Below are 27,567 nucleotides of genomic sequence, written 5' to 3' on the forward strand. Positions count from 1 at the left end.
TGAGTCTTCAGCTTCAGGTTTTAAACCTAAAAAATGTTTCTTCGTTTAGGCTGCAACCACCACTCACAGCTATCAGCAGGGAACACGCCAGAGTACAAAGACTCAGGTTTGACTGGAAATATTTCCTGCCACTAATTCTGTGTTGCGAGTTCTGCAGTGGAAGTTCTTTCCTCTGAAAGCACCAGAAAGCTGTAGTGAACAGAAGCAGTGGTTCCCTGAGTCCATCTGCAGTGCTAGGGCACAGCCTTTGGCTTAGTGGTGGGTTGGAATGCCTTCAGGTAGGTTTGACTCCAGCTCTGGTTTTCCTGGGAATTTGTATGGGTTCTGATGATGGAAATGCAGCACTGGGCCTGGAGATAGGAGATTGTGAGTTTGGGATATATTGATGTAAGAGGATAAGGTGTGGAGGAAGTGAAAGCCTGGAAAAACCCCCAGCCTATATAGGTAATCTGTAGCATAGTGTAAGGCTGTGTTACCTCTGCACATGGGTTATCTGGTTTCTGGTACCGGCTCTGTCCTGCTGGATAGTCCTGGGTTGGCTATGACACTTGTGTCCCTCTGTTTCCCCACTAAAGGAGGCGTAATGCCCCTCTTTTTCATAATGTCTTGTAATACTTCTGAATGCTATGTGACATACAACAAAAACACAGAAAAAAGGCAGTTTTGGGGAAGGGTGAATCCTGCTCTCCTCCTCTCCTTTGTCAGCTGTTCTGGCGTCAATAGTGAACCAGGTTATCAACCTACTCTTCCTCTTCCTCCTCTCTGCAGACTGGGGTAAGATGGAGTGGGCCCCCAATATAAGCACACTTTTTCTCTTTCTGAAAACTCTGCATAAATTACGTTGTATGGACTCAGAGTACTGAACTATAGAAAGGGTAGCAGGCAAATGCATCCTGGATCTCTGAATCACTAAGAAAAAACAGCCAGCTTTGGTTTTTTTTTCTTATTTTTGTTTTAGTAAAAACACACTTCCCACACTTAACTTTTGCAGCTTACACGTGGCATTGGGGGGGGGGGGGGGGGATCAGTTCCAGTTGATATGAGCCCGGGAGAGGGAGGAAATAACTTAATTGCTTTAGACTTTAGTTCAGCTGGAGTTGAGAGGAAAGAATCAGTGTACCTTCTTTTGGAATTGAGCAAGAAGGTCGTGTTCTTGGTGAGGATAGATCCTCTGCAGATTTGTGGAGGTACAGCACTGTGGGGCATTCACAAAACAGGTGGCTTTATATTTAAAATAGTGACTTTCCTGTCAGTGGCAAAAAGCTGTGTTTCTTTCTTGGAGGTATTGCTGCACTTAGAGCATACTGTGTTATAAACAGCATGTTCCTCTCTTTTACTAATAGGGGAAAAATAAGAAATGTGAGTCTGCGGGGCTAAATGTGACTAGGGCTGGAGTGGGTGTCTATGTGTGGTGGAGGGTTGTTTTCATGTTTAGTGGTGTAATATGAGGCTTAGAAGATAAAAAAAGAGATTGGGTAGATGGGGTGTTATATAAAATTTGGGGACTTTTGCCTCTAAGACATTTGTAGTTTCAGCCTATCTATCCCTGGTCCCTGAAGATCAGTTGATGGATTGATATCCAGGGGGGAAGTTAAAAGGGGAGGGAGATGAAACGCAGGAAAAACTGCTGATCTGTCTGTTCCTGGATGATTTGAACCAGACCCCCAGAGAATGGGATGACATTCCCACCTGGAATTCAGTTTTTCTGTTGAATGTGACTAAAATTAAAGATCTAGGAACAGATAGTGCAGCTCTGGTGTCCTGCAACAAAATGCTAAAGCACACGCTGTCTCTGCTTCTGTCAATTCCAGCATGCTTTCTTTTGGCATATCTCATGGATCTTGCAAGCTGTTGACAAAAAGCAATGGGAGATTGTTTCTTCCCCAGGTCTTTATATTCAGACTATAGCTGCTTCCTCTTTCCTACTCACATTTTCCCATATGGTGACTTTGGAAAATTCCTCTCCGATTTCGTTGGGAAGTGCAGGAAACTCTCGTTGGTAGAGGGTTGCCTATTACTCTCTCTCGTTCTGCTGCTCACATCTGGAAAGGATCTGGCTTGGAAAGGAGAGACTCACTCTGAGCTCAGCGCATGTAACTGACATGGCATGAGCCGAGGGAGCCTGTGGGGGCAAGAGAAATGTTCCTCTCCATTCATCTGATTTCTGACAGCAAAGGTGAGTTTTTCAGCACTTCATTTTTTTTTTTTTTAAAGCTGGATTGTCGGACAACATCCAGCAGCCTGCCTTTCAGCTGCAGCTTTTAGAAAGATGTTCAGTGTAGGTAACAAACTCAGTTAACCTGTTGATTTTGAAGGAGAGGATGTTTTTCCATCTGTGTGTCTCCTGTGAGAATGTGTGTAGAGAAAAATAGGTACAGAGATGGGGTATTTTGAACATGATTCTGTTGTTTATTGAGGTAACTGTAACCACTGAGAAGCATACAGTAAGTGCTGAAACTTCAGTTTACTTCTTGAGACTGTGCCTTTTGTAGCACTCTGCCTCTGGTGCTGTGTGGCAGCAAAGTGCAGAAATCGGTAGTGGTTTTGTGTGGACTCAGAAAGATGCAACCATAGAAACCCCTGAGCTGATTTCAGTGTTAATTTCAGTCTTTGGGTGGAAGGACCTGATCCAAAACACACTGACAGTAAGGGGAAGAGGACTGACTCTTTCTAGTGGGTTTTGAGCTACTCCTTCAGTAAGGTTTCTTAATAAGGCTTTGGATCAGGCCCATGGGAATGAGTTGAAATGGAGTGAGTGAGTTCAGACTTTTCTTTGAACTAAAAGAAAATCAAAATCATGCCTGGTTTTACTGCCTGCGCTCCAGATGCAAGCAGATGTTTCTGTATCCAAAGTGTCTCCCTGTGGCACCAGAGCAGCGTTCACTTCAAAGGCATCGAAGCAGAAGCATGCATATTGATGACAACAGGGTGAGATTGCCTCACAAATTTTAGTGTGCAATAGATAAAATATTTCCTGTTAATTTTTTAACGTCTTTTCAGCTATATGTGTGGAAAAGTCAGTATGTTGCAAGTCTGTACAGCCCAAAACTAACCATGATGTTAACTGTGTGCTCTGGGAACAGTGTTGGTATTGCTACAGCAAGGCTGGTTGTGACCTGCATATTTTTTTCTTTAGTTTCTTTTGTAAGTATCTATAAGGGTAAGCTGATATATACGAAGAATATTTTGTTAGAGATCTGATATATCATACTTTCTGAGATTATTTTCTTTAAGATTTCTGAAATATTTTCTGAGATTAGATCACCAAATACTAAGGATTTTAGTAATCCACTGTTGGCATACTCACACGGCCAGTTTTGAATTCACTATTAATATCTAGCTGCCACATAAGGAACACTATCTGACCTCTGGAATGTTTTATAAAGGAGATTAATTTCATTATATTCAGCTTTTGCAGATACGGAAGCTGTGAAATAGTGGAGCAGGGAGAAGAGGGATCAAGCAAGCAATGTTAAATGCTTAAAATCATCCAGCATGTTGGTAGCAAAGACCAGGACTAAAGCAAAACCATCCATGTTTCAGGATGCTCTGTCCTGTAATCCCACCTTCTCCTGGTTTCTTCAAGTACAAGTCAGTGTTTACAGAAGTTATTTAAGATTTTCATGACTGTGGCTGAGAGCAGGATCCCTCCAATGCTTTTTTAGCACCCAAAGTCTGTGAGAGCCCCAGAGAATTCAGCTGGCATAAAGCTGCGAAGCCCTGTGGATGTAAACAGAGACGTGCCAGCTCTGACGGCTGCCAGTCTGGCTCTGGGACGTTCTTGTCCCAATGCAAAGCAGGAACCTGGGCCAGCAGAGGTGAACAGAGCGCTTGTTTCGTATTAAGGTCATGAATGCGTTGTGCTTTTTTGACTTAGAAGATCTGCTTAAATAAGAATTTCTCATCGCTGTGAAATACTTGTGCCAATAGCCAAAAGGATAAAAGACAAGTAATTACAAGCCCGGACTGCAAATCGTTAGGTGCCAAATCAGAGAAGGGGACAGATAAGACCGAGGGGGCTGGATTAGGGCCAGCTGGCTGGTCCGGTAGATACTCCTGTTTGAGTTATTGTAACCTGTGCCAGAAAGATAAAAGCTGAACGTTAGCCAGGCCTCTGAGGTTCAGATAGCACTGTCCAAAATCAATAGGAAGCCCATTTTGTTTTCAGTAGCCGTGAGCTTGCGTTACTGTTGGGTGCCGGTGAGGCAGCCCTCCGACAGGCACCCTGACAGCCACAGTCACTTCCCAGCACACCTGGTTTACGCTAATGAGCATTTTCTTCCCTCTGCAAAACTGAGGAACAGCATGACCAGCAGTTAGATAGGAATAACATTGCATCACCTCTTCTAGAAACCTCCGGGGTCATCTGGCGTTTCTCAATATGAAAAAGGCAATAAATAACCCGAGGAGCCCGGGACGGCGCGGGGGGATGCTGCCAGCCCGCCGGCTGCAGCCGGGGTCCCGCCGGCGCGGCTCCGTCTCGGCCCGCGCCCCTAAGGCGGCCGGGGGCAGCGGGAACGCGGGGCCGGGGGAGCGCGGGACTCGGCCGGGCCGGGCCCCCTCCCGCCGGGGCCTGACCGCCGCGCTCTCGCCTTGCAGGGGCGATGCCCGCCGGCGGCCGGGCCCTGCTGGCGCTGGGGCTCCTGGCGCTGGGCTGCGCCGCCGCCCGCCCGCCGCCGCCCGCCGACAACGACTTCCCTGAGGGCGCTGCTCAGCGGCGGCGGCCGCCCGGCCCGGGCCCCGCCTGCCCCCGCGACTGCGGCTGCACACAGGAGGGCGTCGTGGACTGCGGCGGCATCGACCTGAAGGAGTTCCCGCTGCTGCTGCCCGAGCTGACCAACCACCTCTCCCTGCAGGTAAGGGAGCCGCGGCCGCCCCCAGCTCCCGCTCCGGGGCCGCCGGGCCGGGCCGGCGCCTGCCCGCTGCCTTCGGCGGCTTCGCGCCGGCAGCAGGAGGTGCCGCAGGCCCAAACGCGCCCGGTGCCGGCGTTAATTCCCACCCCACAGATCCAGGCAGGAAAACAGATAGGAAACGTGCGCTCCCGGCTCCGAGAGCAGAAATTTTGACCAAGCGCATTATTCTGTTTCTGCCTAAGGCCTTGTGTTTTGGGGTGTCTCTGGAAAGGATGGCCTAAATCACTTCATTAACAAGAGTTTTTGTGGCGGCACTCGCTACGTGTTAGTGTTGTAAACACAGCATACCAGTGCAGACACAGCCCCGACCAGTGTCCCCCAGCGTCCCATCTCTCCCTGCAGCATGCAGACTGGGCCAGGAGCAGGTGTAATGTGGCCAACACCATCCCTCACTGTGAGCAGTGCCAGCGGCAGGGGTGTAACATGGCCATCGCCATCCCTCGCCATGAGCGGTGCCAGCGGCCGGGGTGTAACATGGCCATCGCCATCCCTCGCCGTGAGCGGTGCCAGCGGCTGGGGTGTAACATGGCCATCGCCATCCCTCGCCGTGAGCGGTGCCTGCGGCTGGGGTGTAACATGGCCGACGCCATCCCTCGCCGTGAGCGGTGCTAGGGGCTGTGGGGCTCGGATTGGGCCAGGAGCAGCCATAACATGGCTGATTCCACCCCTCACCATAAGCACTGCCCGTGGCCGCGGGGCTGGTGTCGTGCCTGCAGCAAATAGTTCCCCTGCAGAGATGTCGTGTCTGCTCAGGACAAGGGCATGCAAGGACATGCAATTCAAACGTCAGGGAGAAGCAGCAGTCTGTCCTAGACCGCCAGCGGGTTTCAGTGCTCCTGAGTTAGTTGATCACTGTGCCCAGCGCTGGGGCAGGCACCCATCCCCTGCCTGTGCCCTGACACCTGAGAGTGTGGGTAGGGCTGGAGCACAGCAGCCCCGGCCATGTCTCCTCCTGAGCAGTGGCTGTAGTTCCAGGCTTTCAATGCCTCTTTGGCCCTTCACCAGCTGGGGTTTGTTATGGCTTCTATTTGCCAATTCTGTTCACTGGGTGAAGTGCAGATTTTATTCAGAGCTTTCCATCCAAGTGCAGCGTAGTTAGAAAAAACGTAATGTAAGCTGGCACCTTCCTCAGCAGATCTGTCCCAGGCGTGTGCTAGCTATGGCTCCTGCCTTTACTGCCAAAAGCAAAGAAGCTTTTTGGAGCAGCAGCTGTCACTTTCAGTGTATTGGCCTGGCTTCCAGCATGGTGGGTCCTTGACTGGTCCCTAGATGCTAAAACACTCAAATCAACCGTTAATGGTTAAAATGTTAGTCAGCATGTTAATGAAAATCTGATGGCAGTCACCCCCAACAGCAGAACCAGAGAAAGTTTAACTCTCCCTGCCCATGACAAGTTGTTTTTAAAACGACACTTGAATAACAGAAGCAGTAAACTTGGAAATCCACAGTGCCAACCTTGTAGCAAACGCTTCGCTGCAGCTACAAGGTTTGGCTGTGGCAGATGGATTGTAGGCCTTGCCAGGCGTAATCATACTCTTTGTGTGCTACCAGTGCATAAGCCAGTTATTTCTGGAGATGAGCACAAGCTACAAAACTTGGTTCAGGCCTTCAGATGCTGCTGGGTTTGGATGTCTTGGTTTTGAGATGTGAGTCTGGCTCATTACAGAGAGAACTCTTGACAATGATTTGGCATGGTGGGTTCATTTCCAAATTTTATTGCAGGTCACAGTCTTGGTTTATTGGGATCCTTCTTGGATTACTTTGCTGATGATTAATACTCTCCATTTTCTTAGAATAACCAGATAGAAGAAATCTTTCCAGAAGAGCTCGCTCGTCTTTACAGACTGGAAACTCTCAATTTGCAAAACAACAGGCTAACTTCAAAAGGTAAGCCAGCAGAGCCATGAAGTGGACAGAGCCTGTGCCTCCAGAACACCAGTTAACGCACTGAGACCAGTGACAGCTGATAAGGAAAGCCACAGAGTGATGAATTAACTTGGTTGGAGTAGTTAGCTATAAGCCTCACTCCTTTGGCCATCACACAGATCATGGAGGCACTTTATCATGCGAAACATAATACTCAGTTTGTAAGAATGCAGCCTTTCTGAACCAGTGGAGGAGACCTGGCAGCAGCATTGTGTACTGTGGCGTGAGATCTTCTTATCCAGGAAACTCCCTCTGGTCCCACAGGCACATCAATGCAACACTTGAGAACCAGAAACATCTACATGCTGAATGATTTCCTTCTGACTGACCTTGTTTCTTAGTCCACTTGTTTAGTTCAGTCTAGTCAGTCAGTTGGTGCAGTTCAGTCCAGTTCAGTCCTTGTCAAATTTAGTATAATTACAAATATATATTGCAAATAAAACAACTTCTACCCTTCTAAAACCATTTTGATCTTCGTAGGTGGGTTTTGCTTGCTGAGTCATGTGCTTATTAGAGAAGCTTAAGGGGTTTGTAAAGGAAAGCAAAAGAGACAGAGGAACTGGAGTAAATAGTAAGAGGGGAGGATATGCAGTACAAAAGCTGCAGTTGTTAACTTGTACGTTACCCAGTTGCTCTGAATGCTGTTGCTATCCCTATTCCACTGAGAGAGAACAGCCTTTATTGAGAATGTGGGCATATGATGCGTGGGACCCAAACCACAGCACTCTTACATGGCACAAGGAGGGCTGTGCTTAATTGGTTCAGACTTTGATATTATTACCTTTTGAGGCCTGATGTTTCTTCACAAGCTTCAGTGCAGCCCCGAGTTTCCAGTATGTTTTGACGTGGGAAATAGCTTCACCTTTGACTTACAGTTATCTAAGTGCCAGGTGAAAATGTTATTTGCAGCCTTTCCACTGTGACAGCAATTGTGCTTGTGTGATCAGCTGGATGTGGAGCGATTCAGCTGAAAATTAATAATTATTGGGGGAGGGTAAGCTCCGAGTTCAGCTCTCAGCTGGTTACTGCGTGGCTATCTGGATTGTGGGGTAGCAGAACAAGAGAAGGGTTATGACATGCAGATACTGGTGTTATTTTGCCAACATAGTGGTCATAGATCAGACTGATCATTAAACCGCCTCGGATTATGTCCTTCCAAGAAAAATGATTTTCAGATTCATGAGCAAACTACAAAAGAAGCTTTTCAGATAGCATGGTTGCTGCAAGCTCCGATAATTGGCTGTGCAGCAAGTCTACACAGCTCTGTACCTGAGCCTTGCCAGTGGGGTTGGCCACAAGCCTTGCATGCTTAGGATTTTTAATGGTCTTCCATTGCTCTTACCAGTCTATGTTTTTGTTTTGTTTTGTTTTTTAATTAAAAAAAAAACACCAAAGGCAACAATAGGTCTGAATTAGATCGTTTCAGTGGCAATGAAAAATATTTAAATCTTGCGTTAAAGGTATTGTCTGAGAGAGAAAGCAGCCTTCTGGTATTTTCACTGAGAGAGGCAATAAGGTGCCAATGTCACTGATCAGTTATTCCTGTTTTTAAGGGTTACCAGAGGAAGCATTTGAGCATCTGGAGAACCTGAATTACCTGTACCTGGCAAACAATAAGGTAAGAGGCTCAGAAGGCTTTCAGAGTTCTTTTCTAATTGAGTTCTGAAAGTTAAATAAGCAAGCCTTCAATTCTTTTAAAACATACACCCTACATAAAATTGTGCTAAAGTGATATTCCATTGCAGGTTCATCTAAGGTCAAGACAATCAGTATGCTAAAAAATTAGAGGGTACACATGCCGGTATATTTTGAACACTTACTTATTTGTGCAACTGGTGAAAGGTTTCCCTTATGTGTGTAGGGAGGTACAGAGAGCCCCTGCATTTATAAATTACCACTGTCTTCAGTAGGCTTTGGACCAGCTGCATGCAGGTTTGGTAGCTGCCTGTATGCAAATAAGCTGTGTGGTAATGATGTGAAATGCTGCATATCTCATCAGATGAGGCTGGTTGAAAAATCTGTGAACAAACATGTCCTAAAACCTGTGTTTAAGCCATCAAGATCTGTGAAAAGCTATCCAGTTTTCCCTGGCTCCCATTCTTATCAGGTCTGATGGGGGCGGGGCAGGGATACCCACACAGAGTGAAACTGCGATTTAGCAATTTATCCTTTTAGCTGCTCCGGTAGGAGTTTAATTTTTTTTTAACGGAGAAGGTCCTAGGTGCTTTCCTATTAATGATCCAAGTTGGATGTCATGACAGAAGCACATCTTTCCTGCCAAGGCTAGGAAATAACTTCTCACATATCCTTACCTCTGGGTGGTTCCCATTATGTCTGTCTTTATCCCCAGCGATTGTCCACAAATACTTCCTACAGAAGAAACTGGGATGCCACAGAAAAGTATAAGTTAAAACATCAGGCAGAGCTTCTTTTGTCTACAAAAACCCTGCCCTTCCATCCCTCCCTCTCTCTCTTTATATAGATACATTTATATACATGTCTGTATATATTTTTTATTATCCTCTTAAAATCTGTGACCTTTTGATGTTTTGTTTATATACATGTGGCCACATTCAGGTTTCAGTTAGGCCAAGACACATCCAGAATCACTCCATAGATTTCTGTATGGAGTGATTGAGAATAGAACCCATTCCTTAGTACAGTAACATTGTGTTCTTTTCTCCCTTTCAAGCACCATTTCCATATAACAGTCTTGGCAGTTAATAACTCCATAAAAAGGAACAAGCCAGACTGTGACTAATATTCCAGAACTTTGCACTCCAATTTTCCCTGTGTGACAAAACAAAGTGTTTGGTTTTTCTGGCTTTACTGCAGAGAGGAAAGGATCCCAAAAGAAAATGCAAACGTCAGCGAATGTCAGAACTAGTTATAGTGAGAAGTTGTGGACCTACAAAAATAACACATTTCTTTATAAATCACAAGCCAGGACAAACCAGATTGGCTTCAGATTGCATCCACTCTACAGCAGGAAACACTGCAGATCAAGTAACTCTGGTATCTGGAGGAGAGCAGGGATTTGCTGGTAGTTTGCTCCTTGTTTTATGGATTATCTTAATGCTGCTTTATCTTCAATTGTGATCCCATCAGACATAGCTAAATTGTCTTTTGTTAAACTGGCATAGCTGGTGGGAGAAAAGAAATCATAAGAGACTATTATCCTTCTGTGGCTTATGAGTAAAAAGTACTTCAAGTAAAGAATGGATGCTGTAGTTTCCTTTTCAATTTTTCACCTCACTCTCATAATTTGTATCTATCACATGTTGTAACAGAAATCTCTTCCACCAAACTGTAGTCTGTGTCCTGAGCTGTCATTACTATTTACTGGTAAGCTGGTGATTTGGGTGACAGAAGGTTTTACATTCCTCAGTATCTCCAAAGTGAAATGGGATTCACCTGCATCCAGTACTTCTGTTTATATCAAAGCTTGTTATAAGCAAGGAAACTTGTTCCAAATCTAGTAATAACTTTTGTATAATCCTGCTGAATTCATTGGTTAACTTATTAGTTAACAGTGGAGAAACACTATCTGCCATATGGAAAGGCAGATCCAGCAGTAAAGCTGCAAAAAAATTGCACCTGGAGAAATGCAAATTGCTACTTATTAGGCAATATACCAGTCAAACCTACTCAGTCAACTTTATTTGTGCTAGCACAACAATCTAGCGTTAATCCTTCAAGCAGTCAACCAGTGAAGATCAGTTAGTCTCATGACTTAAGTGCTGAAATGCCAAAGCAAATTCCTGAGCAAGTGAAAACTCTTTTTGGATGAAACTTCTCTTTCTCTTTCCCCTTTCTTGTGGTTTTGATATTTCTCATTTCACATATCTGAGCCATGCCCTTTGTTTTGTGTAAAAGTTATGACCTAACAGACCGTGTTTCTGGAGGAAAGCTTTAATGTGCCACTGTGTATGAAAGTGATTAAGTCTGTTTCCTGTGTTTGAATTCTCAATATTATGTCACGGTAGAGTCTTACTACTTCCTGAGGCACTGTCAGACCTTCCTAGTTGGAGATGAGTGCCTTATCCACTTCCTTGAAATCATCTCTCCCAGATCAGGAGGTGAGAGATTACTGGTAAGGCCAAGAGCAGTACTGTGGCAACTGTAGTAATGCGTAGGATGCCTGTTTCCACGGCTTACATACTGTCTGGAAGTACTGATAGGAATGTGATTTGCGGGAGAGATCTTTCTTGTGTTTGTGGCCATTAAGTGTTTAAGACAGCTTAAGGATGGAGGGTTTGCCACAGGTGAAAATGAAAACCTGAAAATAATGTACTTTTATCTTTCAAAAATAGGACTGTATTATGAGTCCAGTAAATGACAAGTTCATGGATATAGTCCGTCAATGCACACTTGTCAAACTAGTAAAGAGAGTTCTAGGCAAACTTTAGGTAAATATGTAGTTGAAGGCTCAGGTTAGGTAGTTCTCCAATAAAGTGTCTGTTCTCTCACACGTTGTTCATCTTTTAGATATTTTTTGTTTTACACTATTATTAATAACCAATTGCAGTTTATGGTAGTAAAAATTTGAAAAATCATTTTCTCATCCTGTGAGTCTTGCTGTGCCTTGCTGGCTGTAAGGACTGTATCACACAACAGCGCTGTGAGGAAGAAGCTTTACAGATTCAAAAAAGTTCAGGCAGGTCAGAAGGCAGATCTCTTCCATTGCCCAAGTTTCCCATCCTGATCTCGAAGCTTTAGATGACAAAGAATTCACTGTCTCCCTAGAAAAGATGTTCTCTCCAGAGCCCCTCAGTGTGTACATAAAATACTGTTAAGAGTGGTTTCATTAGTGCTGTATTTGACATCTGTAGCCACTGCGATTGCACCTGCCTACTGCAATTCATTATAGTCTTCTGCTTATGTACTCAAGGGTCGTATCTACTACAGCATCTGTTACCCAAGGGTTTAATCTTGATGCATAAATCTGGGTTTATGCTTTCCAGAAGACTGTTCTCCAGCCTGTATTATAACCCGTATTCCTGGTTTCTAGCTGAATGGCTTTGCTATTAGCACCCGCAGTGAATCTAGCTGTTGTATTTTCTGGATGCTCTGTAAAACTGAGCTTTTTTGATCACTAGTTTTTACTCCACCAATTTTTGTTCAGATGCAGATGTTCCTAGCATTATTTTTTTAAACCGCTGGTGAAAATCGCAATAGACCAGGCGCAAACACATCAAATCCCATACCTCTCATCAACTACAAAGTTTTCGAGACAGGACCTTTCTATATTTTGTTTCTGATACATCGCTTGTTTAATGAACAAAATATCACTGTACAGTAGGTCTTTGCTTTGAAGTCCCATTTGATATTCCATGGCTCAGAAGCATCCCTGTCCTTTGGGAACCTGAATCCTCCATTGAAAAGATCATTGTAAATGTATGCAATATTGGAGCAGACATATGAAGTGACACTTCCCCCCGCATTTTACTTTCGTAAGAGAGTAAGTAGTAGGCCACTGTGAGGTGGGTTGGATTTTTTTGGCACAGCAGACTGGGGAGTTAGGAACAACAAGAAACAAAGTGTTTGCTCTCTGAATAACAATTTTGTGACTTCTTCTATCAAAAAGAGACAGGACTCTTCCAACCAAAACAAACATTCACATATCTCTAAGCAAAAGTCTGTCTCCTTCCTGGAGAGATTAGTGAGTGAGGACAATTTGTTTTTGTTCATGTAAGCTGTATTTAGTTTAATTTATTTTTGCCTGTTTAGCGAAAATAAAGTTGCAAGTGTTATGTTGCTGGTCTAATAATGGATTAAAACATTGTTGCATTTAATTGTATATTTCTTTTACAGCTAACAGTGGCTCCGAAATTCCTACCAAATACCTTGATCAGTGCAGATTTTGCAGCCAATTATCTCACCAAGATATATGGGCTCACATTTGGACAGAAACCAAACTTGAGGTGATGGATTGGGAAGTAAAACAATAAGTGTTCTGCCACTGGTTGGGTGCAGTTGGTGGGTGATAAGAAACTATCTGGCTAAACCACGTTATTGCCTACATATGTTTTTTGGAAAGAAGCTGACTGTTTGTTATTCTCAGCATGAAAGATCAAATAATCTCTCAGACAAACACATTCCAAGGGCTTTTACTAGCTGCCAGACACATACATAGATAAAAATTAAATTGTCTCCATTTTATTTGTTATGAGTTGAAAAGAACAACTTTGGTTTCTCAAAATGGAGACTAACTGTTCAGAAATCTCTAGTTTTGTTGTAGTCCATTAATTTAAATAAATAGAATCAGGTTAAGAGTATAGCACTCAGCGTAGCTGAATATAGTTTAACTATATCAAAGCTAAACCTTTAGCACCTTCAGAAGTGGTTCATACCCTCAGATCTGGTTTCACAGGTCTCTGCTAGTTTCAGGTTGTGATTTTCTCAGCTGCATCCAGTGCAGCACATTGGCCCATCTCAAATTCAGATGCACACAGATCACCTCCTATGGGAGGTGATTTTCCAAAGGCGTTTTGAGTAATCTGTGTGGGCACTGCAGCATCTAAATCCTGCAAAGACATCTCAAACTCCTGGTAGCGATCTATGCGCCCAAGCATTTGGAAGTTTGGAAGTAGTTAATAATAGCTGACCCAGTTGAACTCCCAGAGCCCAGTCTTGTGATGAACTGGAGAACTCCCTATTCCCACTCTGTACTTCCTAGGCCTTTAGTCTCATAGGGTCTTGGTAGCTGAAAAGGCTGAGTCACTCACTGATTTCTGGCAGTATCAAATCATGAAAGAAGCTAGATTTATGTATGTGTTCTTCTTTAACCTGAGTTGCAGAAGCTGCTGTATTTTGATTTCATATTAAAATTCATGTACTTTTCTGAAGTGACTTTCACACTTTCCTATACCAGCACTCGTTTTAATCAGAACAGTAACCCATTGATTTCCAAGATTGCTGATATAAAATCCTAACACAGTTGTTTCAGTTTGTTTATTTGCCCTCAGCAGAGTTCATCAGTCTCAGACTGATTATTTGGAAAGCAAGGTTTTCAGAAAGGCAAATATTTGTGAGCTAAAAGTACAGCTGACCATGCAGGGTGAACAATATTTTCAGTGTGGCTCTGAACTCCCTGGAGTGTGTGAGCACACAATTGTGTTTCCACACTGAGCCTTTTCTTCCTTCCAGAAGGATGTTGCCAAGTTCCCTGCAACTGGTAGAGAATCCAAGAACAAGTTAAGAAAGTGCACTTTGACACTGTGCTCTTTTGCAGTTTTAACCTGTCTCTACAGTTTTAGTTGCCTGCTGCATATTGGGGTAAACATGGGAAAGGAAGAGGCAGTCAAAGTCAATAAAATCCTGTAATTTATTTTGTTAAAAAGAAGTCAAATGAATTCATTTAGCAGTTAAGCCAATGAAAAGCAGAATAACTTCACAGGGGTCTATTGTTTTGTACGGAATTAAAACCTGTGTAAAAAAGAATAAATCCGTTTTTAAAAATCTGACTGGAGAAACATTTCTGTGAGTATTAGAGGTTAAAAGTAAGAAGAGCAAAGAGAAAATAAGAAGCTCTCTTTCTCTTGATCCCAACAGTTCAATAAAAACCAAAACTCTTCCAGTCTGAGTAAATCTGCTGTCTTTCTGTCAATATTCTATGCCTTTCTGAGTTCTAGGAGTAAGAGAAAAACTGTTTCCTGGGTATTTCCAGCCTTCATGAGGGGCAGAAAGAATGGAGGGGTGAGAGACAGCCCTTTCTATAAAGATCTACAGGTTGATTTTTTTCAAGCCCAAGAAGCCCAGATTTAATTCCAAATAGAAGTTAAAATTGGGGGCATATCTATTTAATCAGAGATTAGTTTTAACCCTCTTGAGTGAGGCCACCGTGCTGCCATTCTTTGTTGCAAAGCACTGCACAATCCCAGACTTGCACTTTGTTTCTTTTTAAGAAGATAAGGCTACTTGTGAAATTTGTATTCACATCCAGGTCTGGAATTTCAATAGGCGTAAATTTCAGAGAGTATTTGGACCAGCCATTTGGTTTTGCATCTATGCCCCTTGCTAAATTAAAGGGCACATTTTAAAAGCAAATCTAATTACCTCAGGAAAAGAAGAAAAGATTGAAATATAGTTTTCAAAGAGCTTTCTCTTGGTAAACAAAAAGCCTCAGATCTCACTATCTGTTTTACTTCATCTTTTTCCTCCTTCCAATAGATCTGTATATCTTCATAACAACAAACTTTCAGATGCTGGGTTACCTGATAATATGTTCAATGGCTCTGATAATGTGGAGATACTCATCATGTCCAGCAATTTCTTGAAGTATGTTCCAAAGAATCTCCCTCCAGCACTATATAAATTACACTTAAAGGTAATGACAGCAAGGTTTTGTATTCCTTTACAATTGTGACAAAGTACCGTGTTTGTATGGGATTCAAACCATACAGCCAAGGCATTTCATTGTGCTTGGAAACATTCCCAGGCCCATTGTCTCATTTGCTACATCCTCAACAGTAGCTGTCTCCCGTGTCCTTACTTTTTTGTTCGTAAGTAGTAACAGTGTGTTTTTGCAAAACACAAAAATGCTCACAGGGGACAAAAATGCTTTTCTGTGTTTTCAGGGGAATGTATTGCAGATGCCTGTGTGGTAGCATTGTTGGTCTCTTCCTTGCATATAGTGATACTAACGCGTACTAGTACAGGAAGGTAGATCATTCTCCATGGCTATCCGGTGACTGGCCTCACAGTTAAGTTTGCCACTGACCATGCTCTTTCTCCTGACAGCTGCTCACCCGCTACGTACTAGCTTTGTTTGCTAACCGATTTCACATAGACTACTGTTTCCTAGCATCAGTGATTTTTGTTTGCTACTGAACTGGCAATTCAGACAACAGAGGAAGTTTGGATCAGTGGGTCTTTACTGCTACAACTCCTCCAGCAATAGTGCAATAGCAGAAGCTGTGGTATTAACTAGTCTCCAGCATTTTGAATTCTGTGTCATCTGATTTTGATAAAAATGCTTCATCATGTCTGTGCTAGAGATCCCGGTCTTGTTAACAATGGGAGAGCTGCAGCAGTGGGGAGTCGTGGTTCTGCTTGCTCCTGGTGTTGACAGCTCCTTGGACCTGGGTAGACTGGAGTCTGTTATCAGCCCCTGGACTTAGGCAGTTCTGTGTTGCCTCCCAGCTTTCTTTTCCCTTGAACATTTCACCACTAATTCCCATTAAAGTCTTCTGGAAAACAGGCTTTTTCAGCTTGAAGAAAAGTAAAGGCAGTCTGATCTTTCAAACTGCTGGACTTTCTCTGCAAAGTGTGAAGTTACTAGTCCCCTGAATTTTATGGCCATTTATTGTAATCATTAGTTCCCAAAGGGGTCTCAGACTGCAAGGACTACACTTTGAACTCCTGTCCTTCCCTGCTGTCACCGGTTGTGTTAAGGGTGGAGGAGCTGAAGAGGGAAATGCACATTTTGTTTTCAAGTGCACTGCCTCTCAGTAGTAACATTTACCTTTATATTTTGACTGGGGAAAAAACAGGACAGTGAGAAATGAGAGACAGCCAATGGTGGACCAAAAGTGTCTAAAAGGTGTACCTTAGATGGGACAAATCCTTTTTTTTTTTTTTTTTTTTTCCTTTCACTATTCATTGAGACACTCAGCCACATCTGTCTTTGGTGATATCCACTTTATATTAGTTGTCACATGAATCTACTCCAGTCTGTCCATCATGTTATTGTATAGACATGGATTCTGGGAAGTTTAACAAATTCAGTGTCAGTGTTCTATACATCCTTTCATAATTCCTGGTGTTTTATCCTTTTCTAATTCCTAGAGTTCTGATATGAAATTTCTAAGTGGGATTTAGTTTTATATTTTTTTGTGTGTCTGCCTGCAGGCCACTCCAAAGTGACGCTAAGGCAATAGGAATAATTATTTTGGAATCTACATTGCAGGAACTAACTGTACCTTTTGGAATGCTATTAATGATAGAAGGATGGCTCGTTCCCAGCTTCCAACCTTATTCTTTATGATGAAATCTGTCTTGGAAAATCCAGAAGTTTTGAGCAAGCTCCAGAGGTAGTTGCCTAGGTTACATTATACATTTGTACATAGGTGGAAGGACTACAAGTACAGAATAAAACTGTCTGGGGGGCAGGGACTAAATTCTAACTCCTTAGCCCAAAGATTCCATGAGGAATCAATAAAAATAGGTTGTAATATTTCAGTCTAGCATTAGTATTTATTTCTTAATTATAAGCCCCCTGAAATATCTTATGTCTAGCCCTTTTGAAGTTTCACTGCCTGGTGTTAGTTGAGCAGAACCTGAATGTCCTGTGTTGTTTCATGCCAAATAACGTGCTTTGTGCTTCTGGTGACTCTAGAACAACAAGCTAGAGAAGATTCCCAAAGGAGCCTTCAGTGAACTTACAGGTCTGCGGGAGCTGTATTTACAGAATAACTACTTGACTAATGAAGGAATGGACAATGAAACTTTCTGGTGAGACTGAGATCTGTAGTTTGTACCTTTGTGTCTGTCTATCTCTTCTGGTACAGTAGTACATCTGCTGAATAAAGTAAATCTTAAAAAGTACATTTAGTAAAACCTGCATGATGATATGCATGTCTCTGCTAAGTCTATGTGAAAAGGCTTAGATTCAGATGCTGCCATTCGAAAGCAAAGGTCTGGGTGAGCAGTTTGAATTCACACTGCAGAATACTTTTATACAAAAGACACAACACTGAACATCAGACTGCATCGCTCCCTGATTGCCACAGACCCGACTGCACCAGGTACTAAATGCCTTCTGGGAAAAGGCCACGTAGAACAATGTTGAAAGCTGGTCTCTGTTCTTCCGAACCAGTCAAAAGTGAGGTTCCTTGGGACTTCCCAGTTCAAGGGCAGTTCACTGGAAGTTTAGGCCAGACCTTCGTCTTTGCTAAAGCCACTTCTGTGTTTCCGTGAAGGTGACTTGAAAGCAGCCACAGATACACAGTTGTGAATTCATCTGGCACAGCTATACCTCAGGGCAGATGGTTGTTGGAGTAGGCAGGGATGCAATGGTGCTGTTCAATAGCCAGATGGCTGCAAAAGCTTTGCTACGAACTGGTGCAGCAAAAATAGCCTTTGGCTGTCCTAAATTTAGCCTGGGACTTAGCACTTCAAAAAGTTAACATTTGTGTCTCTGCTTGCACTGAGTGCTGCCCTTGTTCTACCTGAAAATTTAGATCACATAATCTGTCCTGCCCATAGCTTAATTCTGTAACCTTTTCTGACCTCCGTACATGAAAATGTATCAAACTGTGCTTTACTTTTCCACTTCCCAGTTCCAGAAACCTCCCTTAGTAATTTACCTTAGCCGTGTTGTGTCCACCTCCAGGTTATGTTGGACATACCATTTCCGTTAAGATTCTGGTGAACAGAGTACAGTGGCTGTAGCTGAGGCACAAGTCATAGCAGAAGGGGTGGGTATTGCTCCTTGCTCTCATGGTACTGTCTGTACAGCACAGCACAGTGCTATTGAGATGTACCCAAACTGGGGAAACGTTACAACTTGCATCAATGAAGTGCTTTACCCGTAGAGTATATTTGCTCATTCAGAGCATTCTTGGATAGCTGTGAATGGCAGTGTAGTAACCAGTAAGTAATGTCTGTAATGCATTAGTTCTCGCATTTCCTGAAAACTTCTAGTCATCTGCAGTGGGTTATGTAGTGCCATGCAGATCAAAAGTCTCATTTGAATGAGAAACTGACTTGAAATACAAGGGAATACAAGGCTTCTCAGTCCTGGCATATAATGCCATTGATCCACATCCAGTTGGTATAAATGGCTGGTCTAAGGATTTATTTTAGCCTCAACTGAGTCCGTGGAATCCAGATTCAGTAGCTTACACAAAGCAGCTCTAGCCCTGAGTCGCTTCCATAATGCTGGAGGGTCAGGAGAAGTTCACTGCCTTAGTCTAGGACACTGAATTAGCATTTCTGCTTTTCCTAAGAGTAATATTTCATCATCTATAAAGCAGACCTGCATTTCAGTTTCAATACACACTTTCAGAGAGACAGAAATTACTCATGCTCAGACTACATTTTTGTGACACTGAGAGCTAAATTCTGTGTCCTGGTGGTGCTCCCATGGTGTCGTTCTTGTGGTATTTGTTCACTGAAATTGCTCATATGTTGCTGCCTGTGGTGTCAAATGAGATAACAGTAGGCTGCAAAACTGATCTCAGGTCTCAGCCCAGTGGCTAAATGTCTGTGGACTCCAGCGGGTTCTCTGGCTAGTATGGCTGGGGAGCAATGGTGGCGCCTAGTCCTGCTCCCTAATCGCAGTACGGGAGCTCCCTGCTTTGCTGTCCAAATCAGTCATATCATGAGACAGAAATGGGCAGTAGTGGGAGCTATGTTGGGTAAAAAGACTCTAAAGCAAAGATTGTAAAATCCTGGCGGGAGTTGGTTATTGTTTCACATTGCAGAATCTAAATGAAGAGTGTTCTCTTTTCTGCTTTCCCAAGGAAATTGTCTAGTCTCGAATATCTGGATTTGTCCAGCAATAACCTCTCACAAATTCCAAGTGGTTTACCTCGAAACATTGTCCTCCTCCACCTGGAGAAGAATGCAATTAAGGTGATTGGCAGAGATGTCTTGACCCAAATTAAGAACCTGGAGTACCTTCTGCTCCACAATAACAAGTTAAAAGCCCGAGGTATTCATCCCTTAGCCTTCCAAGGCTTAAAGAAGCTGCACACTGTCCACCTGTACAACAACATGCTGGAAAGGATTCCCAGCGGGCTGCCCCGGCGAGTGAAAACACTTATGATCCTTCATAATCAGATCTCTGAGATTAACAGGAACGACTTTGCCACCACTTACTTCCTTGAAGAGCTGAACCTGAGCTACAATAAACTCAAAAGTCCCCAGATCCATCGGGAGGCCTTCCGTAAACTGAGGCAACTAAAGTCCTTGGATCTTTCTGGAAACAATCTCCACACCGTGCCCTTTGGCTTTCCAAAGAACTTGCAGATTCTGAAGCTGAAGGAGAATGAGATAAGCATTATCCCAAAAGGGACTTTGTCTGGGATGACAAAGCTGCGGGAACTGTATTTGAGCAACAATAAACTGAAAGTAAATTCAATTTATTCAAGAGCGTGGAGAGAACTCAGCAGTCTCCAGGTAGAAACATCACCTTCTCTAATTGTTTTAGTAATGCTGATGTCCTTGTCTGTCTGCCTAAGCCAGTTTGTATAGCAGCAATAGTAGGTGTGCATGGTCCTCATGTTTTGGGCTTGCATTCTAGGTGCTACAATCTCTGTTTCTAGAGTAGAAATGATGTGCTGTTGTGCCCGAGGTGAGTACTGCCCACTGCTGACCAGGGTGGTGGTCCACCAATGCACTCCTAATTCTGGGAGGGAAATGTAAAGATATCTTTGTTTCTGAACCCTAATGGTGTCCTATATTTTCAGATAAACATTAGTGAATGTTGTCATTAAAACTGAAATTAGGTCTTTCAAATAGCTTATCTCCCAAAAGGTTTAAAATCAGCTCTGAAGAGAGACAGCAGGAGGAAGGAATGCATAAACAAAAACACTCTTAATTCTCAAAGCCCCCACATCAGCTTATAGTCAGACAGGCCAAGCTGTAGGATTTAGCAGCTCAGCTGGCTAAGGCACCTGGATAGCAGCTAGGAGGTCTGGATTCAATCAGCAGTCTTCTCATTTGCTTAATTGTTGGAGAAAGTTAAACACAAACCATAAGGCAGGCAGGAACAATCACATTTGTGCTGTGCAAAATGACCTTTCAGAATTGTTATGCTGGCTGAAGGATTTGTCTTGCATTTCCTTTTAGGCAACAGCCTGTTTCCCACAGTAGAAGGTATTACCTATGTCATATGGCAACCATCTAGGATGCATATGGTTAGGTCACTGTACTGGCAAAGTTTGTACATCTCAGAGTAGAGCAGGGGTAAGGGACATCAAGCGTATGTCACACTGGCCCCCAGTGTGTTTTCAGACAATCCAAATGTTTATCTATGTGAACATTTCCCTTTCGGTTGTTTCCGGGAGTAAACAATAGGTTGTTTTTCAATTAACATGTGTCAGCAATGCAGCAACAGTATCTGTAGAGCTGTTGGGGTGTGGGGGTGTAAATATATCTAAGATGAAAAGTAATATGGAGGGAAGATGCTGTTGGGCATTACAGATGCTGGAATTATTTCACTGCAGTGCTTAATAAAATGTAGGCACTGTCACCTGATTTGTTTGTTGTTTTCGAACAAAAGTGGGTCATGAGACTTGTTAGGCAGCTTTAGTTGCTGGTTGGAATGACAAGCTTTCCTTTTCAGAAGGCCTGATTCATAGCTACTTCACGTTGCTTTTATTCTCCTGTCACTCCCTTGTAGTCAGTGTCAAACCAGAGTAATGTGTTGCTGATTCAAATATTGGCCTTTCAGTTGTACCTACCCCACAGCAAACCCTGCGCATATTACACAAGGTTAAGATAGTAGCACAGACTTAAAATTCTGTTAGACTAACAATGCATTTTTGTCTGTTGCTTTTTTCTGGAACAGTGTTACTTACTACCTGTTTCCAGGATCATATATATGAATCTTTTTTATCATTAAGACCTTAACTGTGCAATTGGTTTATGAGTTGGTGCACTGGAGTGGATTTGACAAATAACCATCACATAAGATCCTGATCATGCGTGTACTTCGCATACGCTTCAGTGACACTGTTTCCATGGAAATCACTGAAGACTATCTGCAATTGCAAAGCTAGGCATTTACATAATTGTTTTCCAGACTGGGATTATATGGAAATTGAAAACACTGAAATCATGACAATCATTTGTAGGAGTGTGACTCTGAATAATGTATAACTGTTGTGTCAGCTCGGTGCTATGAAAATGCTGCAATACAGCATGACAAAATGCTAGTATTGATCCATTTTCTTGAATGTGATTAATCTGAGGAGTGATCATGGCCTTTAGTCCTGATGTCTTCATACATTCTCCATGTTAGAATATTTCCGTATGTTTTTATGCGTAACTCATAAGTATTCACTAACCTGAGCTAGGGAAGCGTTTGCAGTAGCAGCTTCCAAGGAGTATCAAAAGGCACGTCATATCAAGCATATCTGAAACCCAGTCTGCTTTTAATTCACTTAAAGCAGGCATGGGCTAAAGCCTGGGGACAGAGATAAAGAAATGTTGGAACTCCTAAACAAAACAGCATGATGTCTCCTGTGAAATCATGATGCTAACTAGTAGTGTAAGAAAGCAGAGTTGCCATGGCCACACTTACCTTGATGCAAATTAGAGGTAGATTAAATTAGTTTATGCTATAATAAATATCACTTCACTTTTTCCACCGTGAACTCAAACTGAACCTTTCTGCACAGCTGACAATTTGTAGTTTCCACTGTACACAGTGTTTGTCATTTTCTTGACCTCACCAGAAGGGAGATTCTGAAGCAAGACTCACCAAGGTCCCATACGAAAAATAAAGCCTGTTTCCAGTTGATTTTCAAACAAAAAATCCTGGATAAGCTTTGCATAAACATCTCACTTCTTCACTGTTACTATACTAAGTTTTTTTATAAGTACATATATACGTATGTACGTATTTTTATAGACTTATGTGTATATGTATAAAAAGCAATGGATAAAGGAGGTGGGGGGGTGTGTGTATAGAGCCAGCCTTTGGAAGCTCATTGGTTGTCAAACTTAAATCTCTTTTTGGAGTGCTGATAATATTTAAATCAAATTATTTATTTGGCCCTTTGTTGTCTCTTCCTTGCAGTCACTAGATATGGCTGGCAACCAGCTGACTTCTATCCCATCAGACCTGCCAGAATCTCTAGAATATCTGTATCTGCAGAACAACAAGATCACAACGGTTTCAGAGAATGCTTTTGAATCCACACCCAAAATAAAGGGGATTTACCTCAGGTAAGGTCAAGTTTCGACTTCAGCACACAAGATTTTTTTCTTTTTCATCCACTTTGTAACTGCTTACTTTTTAGAAAGTATTTAAAATCTTAACTTTCTAAATAAACAACTTTGTTTTACAGTAACGTATGATGAAACTATGCTCAGAAAAGTCATGGATACACATAATAAGTTCTTTCTCTTCGGAGAGTTTGTCCTTCCTTTGCTTATTAGAATGGACTGGGCATGTTAGAAATTCTGGGAAATTAATGTTTAATGTTATGTCATATTCCAGTATTCAGCTGTGAGCTAAAAGTTTACAGTCCACTTGTAGGACTGTAGCATTGCCTGTGTCTGTTAGCCCTGGCTTTTGGCAAAGTCCCCCTCTAGTGAGGCATGTATGACTAGTCTTGAAGTTGTGTGTATTCCGTTGATGGTTTTGTCAGAAACAAATGACAAGTTACGACTGTGACAGTTATGTAACTAAGTTTAGAAGCCTTTCTGGGTTTTTTCCTACTCTGTCAGTTAGACAAGGACTTTGTTTTTATAGGTGACAGATACTGAACTTTTTTAACATATAATGTAAACTCACAGTAATGTAACTGATTTAAGCAGAGATTTATACCACAAGAAGTGAAGCAAGAATCTGGCTTAGTAATATATTCAGTTTTAATCTGATGGAACGTTACTGAAAATATTGCTTAGAAGTAATTTATGAACCCTTACAGAATATTTGATTAAGCTGATCCAGTGGATGTGTTCAAAAAGCCTAGGCTGCCTGCTGCACCAGACTAAATATGGCCTTATTTTGTCTCTGTGCAACTAAACTATTCTGTAGTTCTGGATAGTTCTGAAGCATAACTTTTTGGATGAATGGTTCTATACCAAGCAAATAAAATTACAAAGTCTGGTGTAAATTAGAGCAGTCTGTCTATTCAGCTGCTCGCATTTATGAGATTTTAGTGAATGCTTGGATGCAAACCAGAAACCACACACCACATTCTATATTTCTATATAAAGAGAAAAAAGGAATTTGAAAAACTGTTTTGCTAACATATTTAGGAGGTAACTCCACCCAAGCGAAGTTGTATTTCTTAATGGGTGGCTATTAATCACTGCAGTGATGTGAAATAATAATATACATCTGAAGTATTAGACAGAATAAAATTTTAAGCATGTTTGAGAGTAACAGACCAAGCAGTATATGTGAGAGGTTCTTAAATTGCAGATTGGTTTATTTATATTGTTGGAAACCCAAATAACAGATGAAAATTTATCGCATCTTGGTTTGTTTCTAAAGGGATACTTTGTACCAGTATTTTGAGTTTTTTGGGAGAAGAATCAAACTATCAAGGGAAGACACAGAATCTCATGAAAAATCAAGTTACACTTTGAAATGTGTGCTATGGAGCAGATGCCTTTCCTCTCTGGGAAGGAGACAGCGAAATACCAAGAGAAAGAATTTGTAGGGGAGGATTTCCAATGTTACGATTTTTTTTTTCTTTGCAGAATACAGTTCTAGAAGGGGGAAGAGGGACTGGGGCAGGGAAAAGTGGTTTTTTTTGAAAGCTCAGTCAGTGACCTTGAATTCAGTGCGAGATACTTAATGTTTCCCAGTATTTCCTTGCAAGGTCCTTTGCGATGATACAGTGCTGTCAGCAAACTTTGTTCAGTCACTGCATTTGCCTGCTTGCTAATCAGTACCTGCTTTCCCTTCCTTTTTCCATCCAGAGGAATCAGGACTTCTAGAGTACTGTTGTGGGTGAGTGAAAAGTTAGAGTAACTTGGGTCAGTGTAAGTTAGAGTAACTCTGGAGAATGGTTTCTTCCTAGTCTCATCTAGGAACAATTCTGTTGGATATAAAAATGGGTTTATTTTGACAGGAAGGCCTTTTTTTGTTTTTTTTAAAGGTTTAATAAGATTGCAGTTGGAGCACTGAAGGAAAGTACCTTCCAAAACCTAAAGCACTTACAGGTACTGGATATTGAAGGGAACCTTGAATTCAGCAACAGTTCAAAGAATAAAGATGACTCAGAAGAGGAAGTGGAAGATGAGGAAGAGGAAGAACAGCTGAGATAAAATGTGAATTCACACAATCACATCATGTGGGAGGTAACAGCTGTAGTTTAGTTAAATCAAGGACCCAGTTCTCAGGCTCTTGTGTAAATAATCCCAATTCACAAGTATGACTGAAACAAGTGGGTGTCTGAGCCCTAGGCTCAAAGACTGCCACTAAAACATGACTGGGAAATGCAGAATCAAAAAGGGTTGAAAATACATTATTTTGTGAAATGAAATAGTACATATCTGTGTTTTGTCACAGGCAGTGGACTGTTCATAGTGGCTTCATCTTATAGCCGCACAATAGGTAAATGTGAAGGTCATTATTTACTAATTCTGATAACTGAAAATGACACGGTATTTCATGGTATTTTTAAGCACCGAGTTAAGGAAAACAAAAAAACAAACTGTGAAGTGTACTGATGCAGAAGACCATGTGAGCTGAAAATGGGTTAAAAAAATGAACCAAATAAAAGAAGGATAGACCCCTCGGTGTCTGTTTAAACACAGCACTAAGTTTATAACCTCTATTTCAAGTACTGACCACTTGGAGTGGGAAGATAATTCTATACTTGGTATATTTCTTGGGGAAAGAATATCTGCTTCAGATCACTTTTGGAGGTGGTATGCAGGGCTGGTCCAGGATAACCAGTCCTCACAACAGCCTGTGCTTTTGCTGCTGGTAAGTCTTGGTGAGGGTTCATTGCTCACTTCATCCAGATTCATTGAAAGGCCTCTGGCCAGTTACAGGTTGTGATTGCTACTGATTTTGATTCCAGACTGGTAATTGAACTTAACATCTCACTATTCTGTAAACAATCTGGCCAGCCACTCAATCTCTCTAGCTGAACCTTATTTCTTTTCAACGGCAGAAGAAGAGATGAAGGGATGATGTTTGAAGAACGTGCATTTTTCCATTAGAAGAATAGGGAAGTGCTTAATGCATCTCTTAAGCATTTGGTGTTCAAAGATGATGAGGTTCAAGACACTACTGTCTACTTTTGGAGATGTAAACTCCAAGACTTGAAAAAAATGTTTAGTTTTGTCCCTAATGGATATTTTGTCATGGAGAATGACACAAGAAATTACTAGGAATAGTGCTAATATGTTGAAAAGATAATGGGGCTTGAAAAGGGCAGAAGCTTCTTGGAAAGTCAAACACTAGAACTCCTGGCTGGGCTATATGAAAACTTTGTGAGAGAAGAAATAATTTGTCTACAGACTTAAAGTGCATAAAATTTGTGAATCAGTGCATCTCTTGTTTAGTTTGGGGCATGTGTGACATGTCAGCAGGTACTATGTTTAGCATATTCTGGATTCTGGATTCCATTATGTAATTGATTTTGTTTTTCTGATGTTTTACAGGAAAGCATACGGAAAATCACATATATGTCTATGTGTATATATCTATATAGATATACAGAGAACACTTAGCAAAATGTGCAATGAATTACGCAGAAACTGTCATGGCACTGGGCCAGGCTCATGGAAGACAGTGTGTTACAGTGCCTTATTCAGGGAGAGACCCTGAATGCCTTTCCAAAGCTTCCAAATCATCTTATACAAGACCACGGATCATAAGGGATTGCTCTGGAACTCACAAAAGCTGGCTTTTGTTTCTTCTGTTTCTCTTCCTTCACTGTTTCCATCTGTAATAACAATATGGGACTGTTTTGAACACATGCCTTCAAATGCTGTTTTTGTCACTGCATCTTAAGTGAACCATGCATATGCTTCTTTTCTTTTCCTCCACCTCAAAGAAGCTGTTGCTGATCAGGCGAGACGGATATCAACAGTAGTTTCATGTGTGGAGCAGTGTATGAGGCATTTTGGTCATCAAGCGGCAGTAATAATTCTGGATGCAACTATTCCTCTAACAATGTGTATATTTGGATGCAAAAAAAAAAGTAAGGCTGGATCCCATAATATTTTATCTCTACTGCCAAAGCCTGCAGTACATGCCTGTTTTAGAAAGGTTTTAAGATAAAACAAATGCTGTTGTGAATATATATAAAAAATCTGTATGTCTGCCTTCTAGAGCTTTGGTAAGGTTTTTGTCTTGCCGTTGTTTGCCCATGTGGGAGTTGTGTGGATGTCTCTGAAGGTATGTCCAGGAGATTGAGTAACAGTATGCAGTTTAATATATGTGGTAGAATTTTTCACATCTTGTGTATCATTCACGTTAAGAGTCTGAAGTGAGACTAATGAAGCAAAAGAGATAAGTGAATGTGGGGCATCTTAAGAGAAAACAAGAGAAATTTCTGTTTAGTTCAACTCTGGAGACAGTGCCTGCTGTCATATGCTCTTAAAGCCTCACATGTTTTATGGTGTTGAGTATTCTCAGCTCCCGTTGGTATCATGGAAAATAAAGAAACCAAGGAAAAGAAGACCTACAGAGGTACCTGGATGGCAAGTTGCTTATTTGATTAAAATGTCCTTCATCTGAGGCAGCTAATCTGCTTCATGAAATGGTCTTTTCTTTTGAGGATTTCTGATTGAACACGTGTTGTTTTGCATACTGCATTCCAGGATTTACTTGGAAACACAGTTGGCTTAAGTTTTTTCCGTCTGGAGAAGATCTGGTTCTGCACTCTCCTTTGGGTTCCCATAGCACATGACAGTAATTTCAATCTGATATTTGCTACCTTAGACAATTCAACATGATCATGAATCATAGAAGGAAAGATTGCTTCCTGAAAAAAAAAAAAAAAAAAAAATTGGCTCTAAAAATTGCAAAACCCCCACATTTTTGAATTTCGGCTATGCAATAAAATAGCCTTCCAACTGA

At 42.0% G+C, this 27,567-nt stretch overlaps 1 protein-coding gene across 3 annotated transcripts; it reads left to right on the top strand.

The window, feature by feature from the left end:
• The first annotated feature begins 1,024 nt into the window (after window positions 1–1,024).
• Window positions 1,025–27,567, top strand: PODN (podocan). Of its 3 annotated transcripts, none has more exons than XM_055815847.1 (12): window positions 1,060–1,187; window positions 1,888–2,176; window positions 4,600–4,856; window positions 6,707–6,800; window positions 8,393–8,457; window positions 12,654–12,763; window positions 15,012–15,168; window positions 17,179–17,294; window positions 19,307–19,964; window positions 22,591–22,739; window positions 24,629–24,830; window positions 26,145–27,567. In XM_055815847.1, the coding sequence occupies exons 2-11, from the start codon at window positions 2,140–2,142 to the stop codon at window positions 24,795–24,797; spliced, it is 1,812 nt and encodes a 603-aa protein (XP_055671822.1). In that variant the 5' UTR covers window positions 1,060–1,187; window positions 1,888–2,139; the 3' UTR covers window positions 24,798–24,830; window positions 26,145–27,567. The 3 variants fall into 3 exon arrangements, with proteins under 3 accessions (XP_055671821.1, XP_055671822.1, XP_055671823.1); XM_055815848.1 differs by having other exon boundaries at window positions 1,170–1,187; window positions 1,987–2,176; XM_055815846.1 differs by lacking the exon at window positions 1,888–2,176 and having other exon boundaries at window positions 1,025–1,187.

Source organism: Falco peregrinus, chromosome 10 (genome assembly GCF_023634155.1).
Source record: "Falco peregrinus isolate bFalPer1 chromosome 10, bFalPer1.pri, whole genome shotgun sequence".
NCBI classification, from domain to species: domain Eukaryota; kingdom Metazoa; phylum Chordata; class Aves; order Falconiformes; family Falconidae; genus Falco; species Falco peregrinus.

What these genes read in the sequence shown, in the direction of transcription:
- PODN (XM_055815846.1), top strand. Translation starts at nt 1,040, where the DNA reads ATGAGCCCGGGAGAGGGAGGAAATAACTTAATTGCTTTAGACTTTAGT. An exon ending in TCCTCTGCAGATTTGTGGAG is followed by an intron (nt 1,188 to 4,599) that starts GTACAGCACTGT and finishes CTCGCCTTGCAG; the next exon opens with GGGCGATGCCCGCCGGCGGC. An exon ending in TGTACCTGGCAAACAATAAG is followed by an intron (nt 8,458 to 12,653) that starts GTAAGAGGCTCA and finishes TTTCTTTTACAG; the next exon opens with CTAACAGTGGCTCCGAAATT.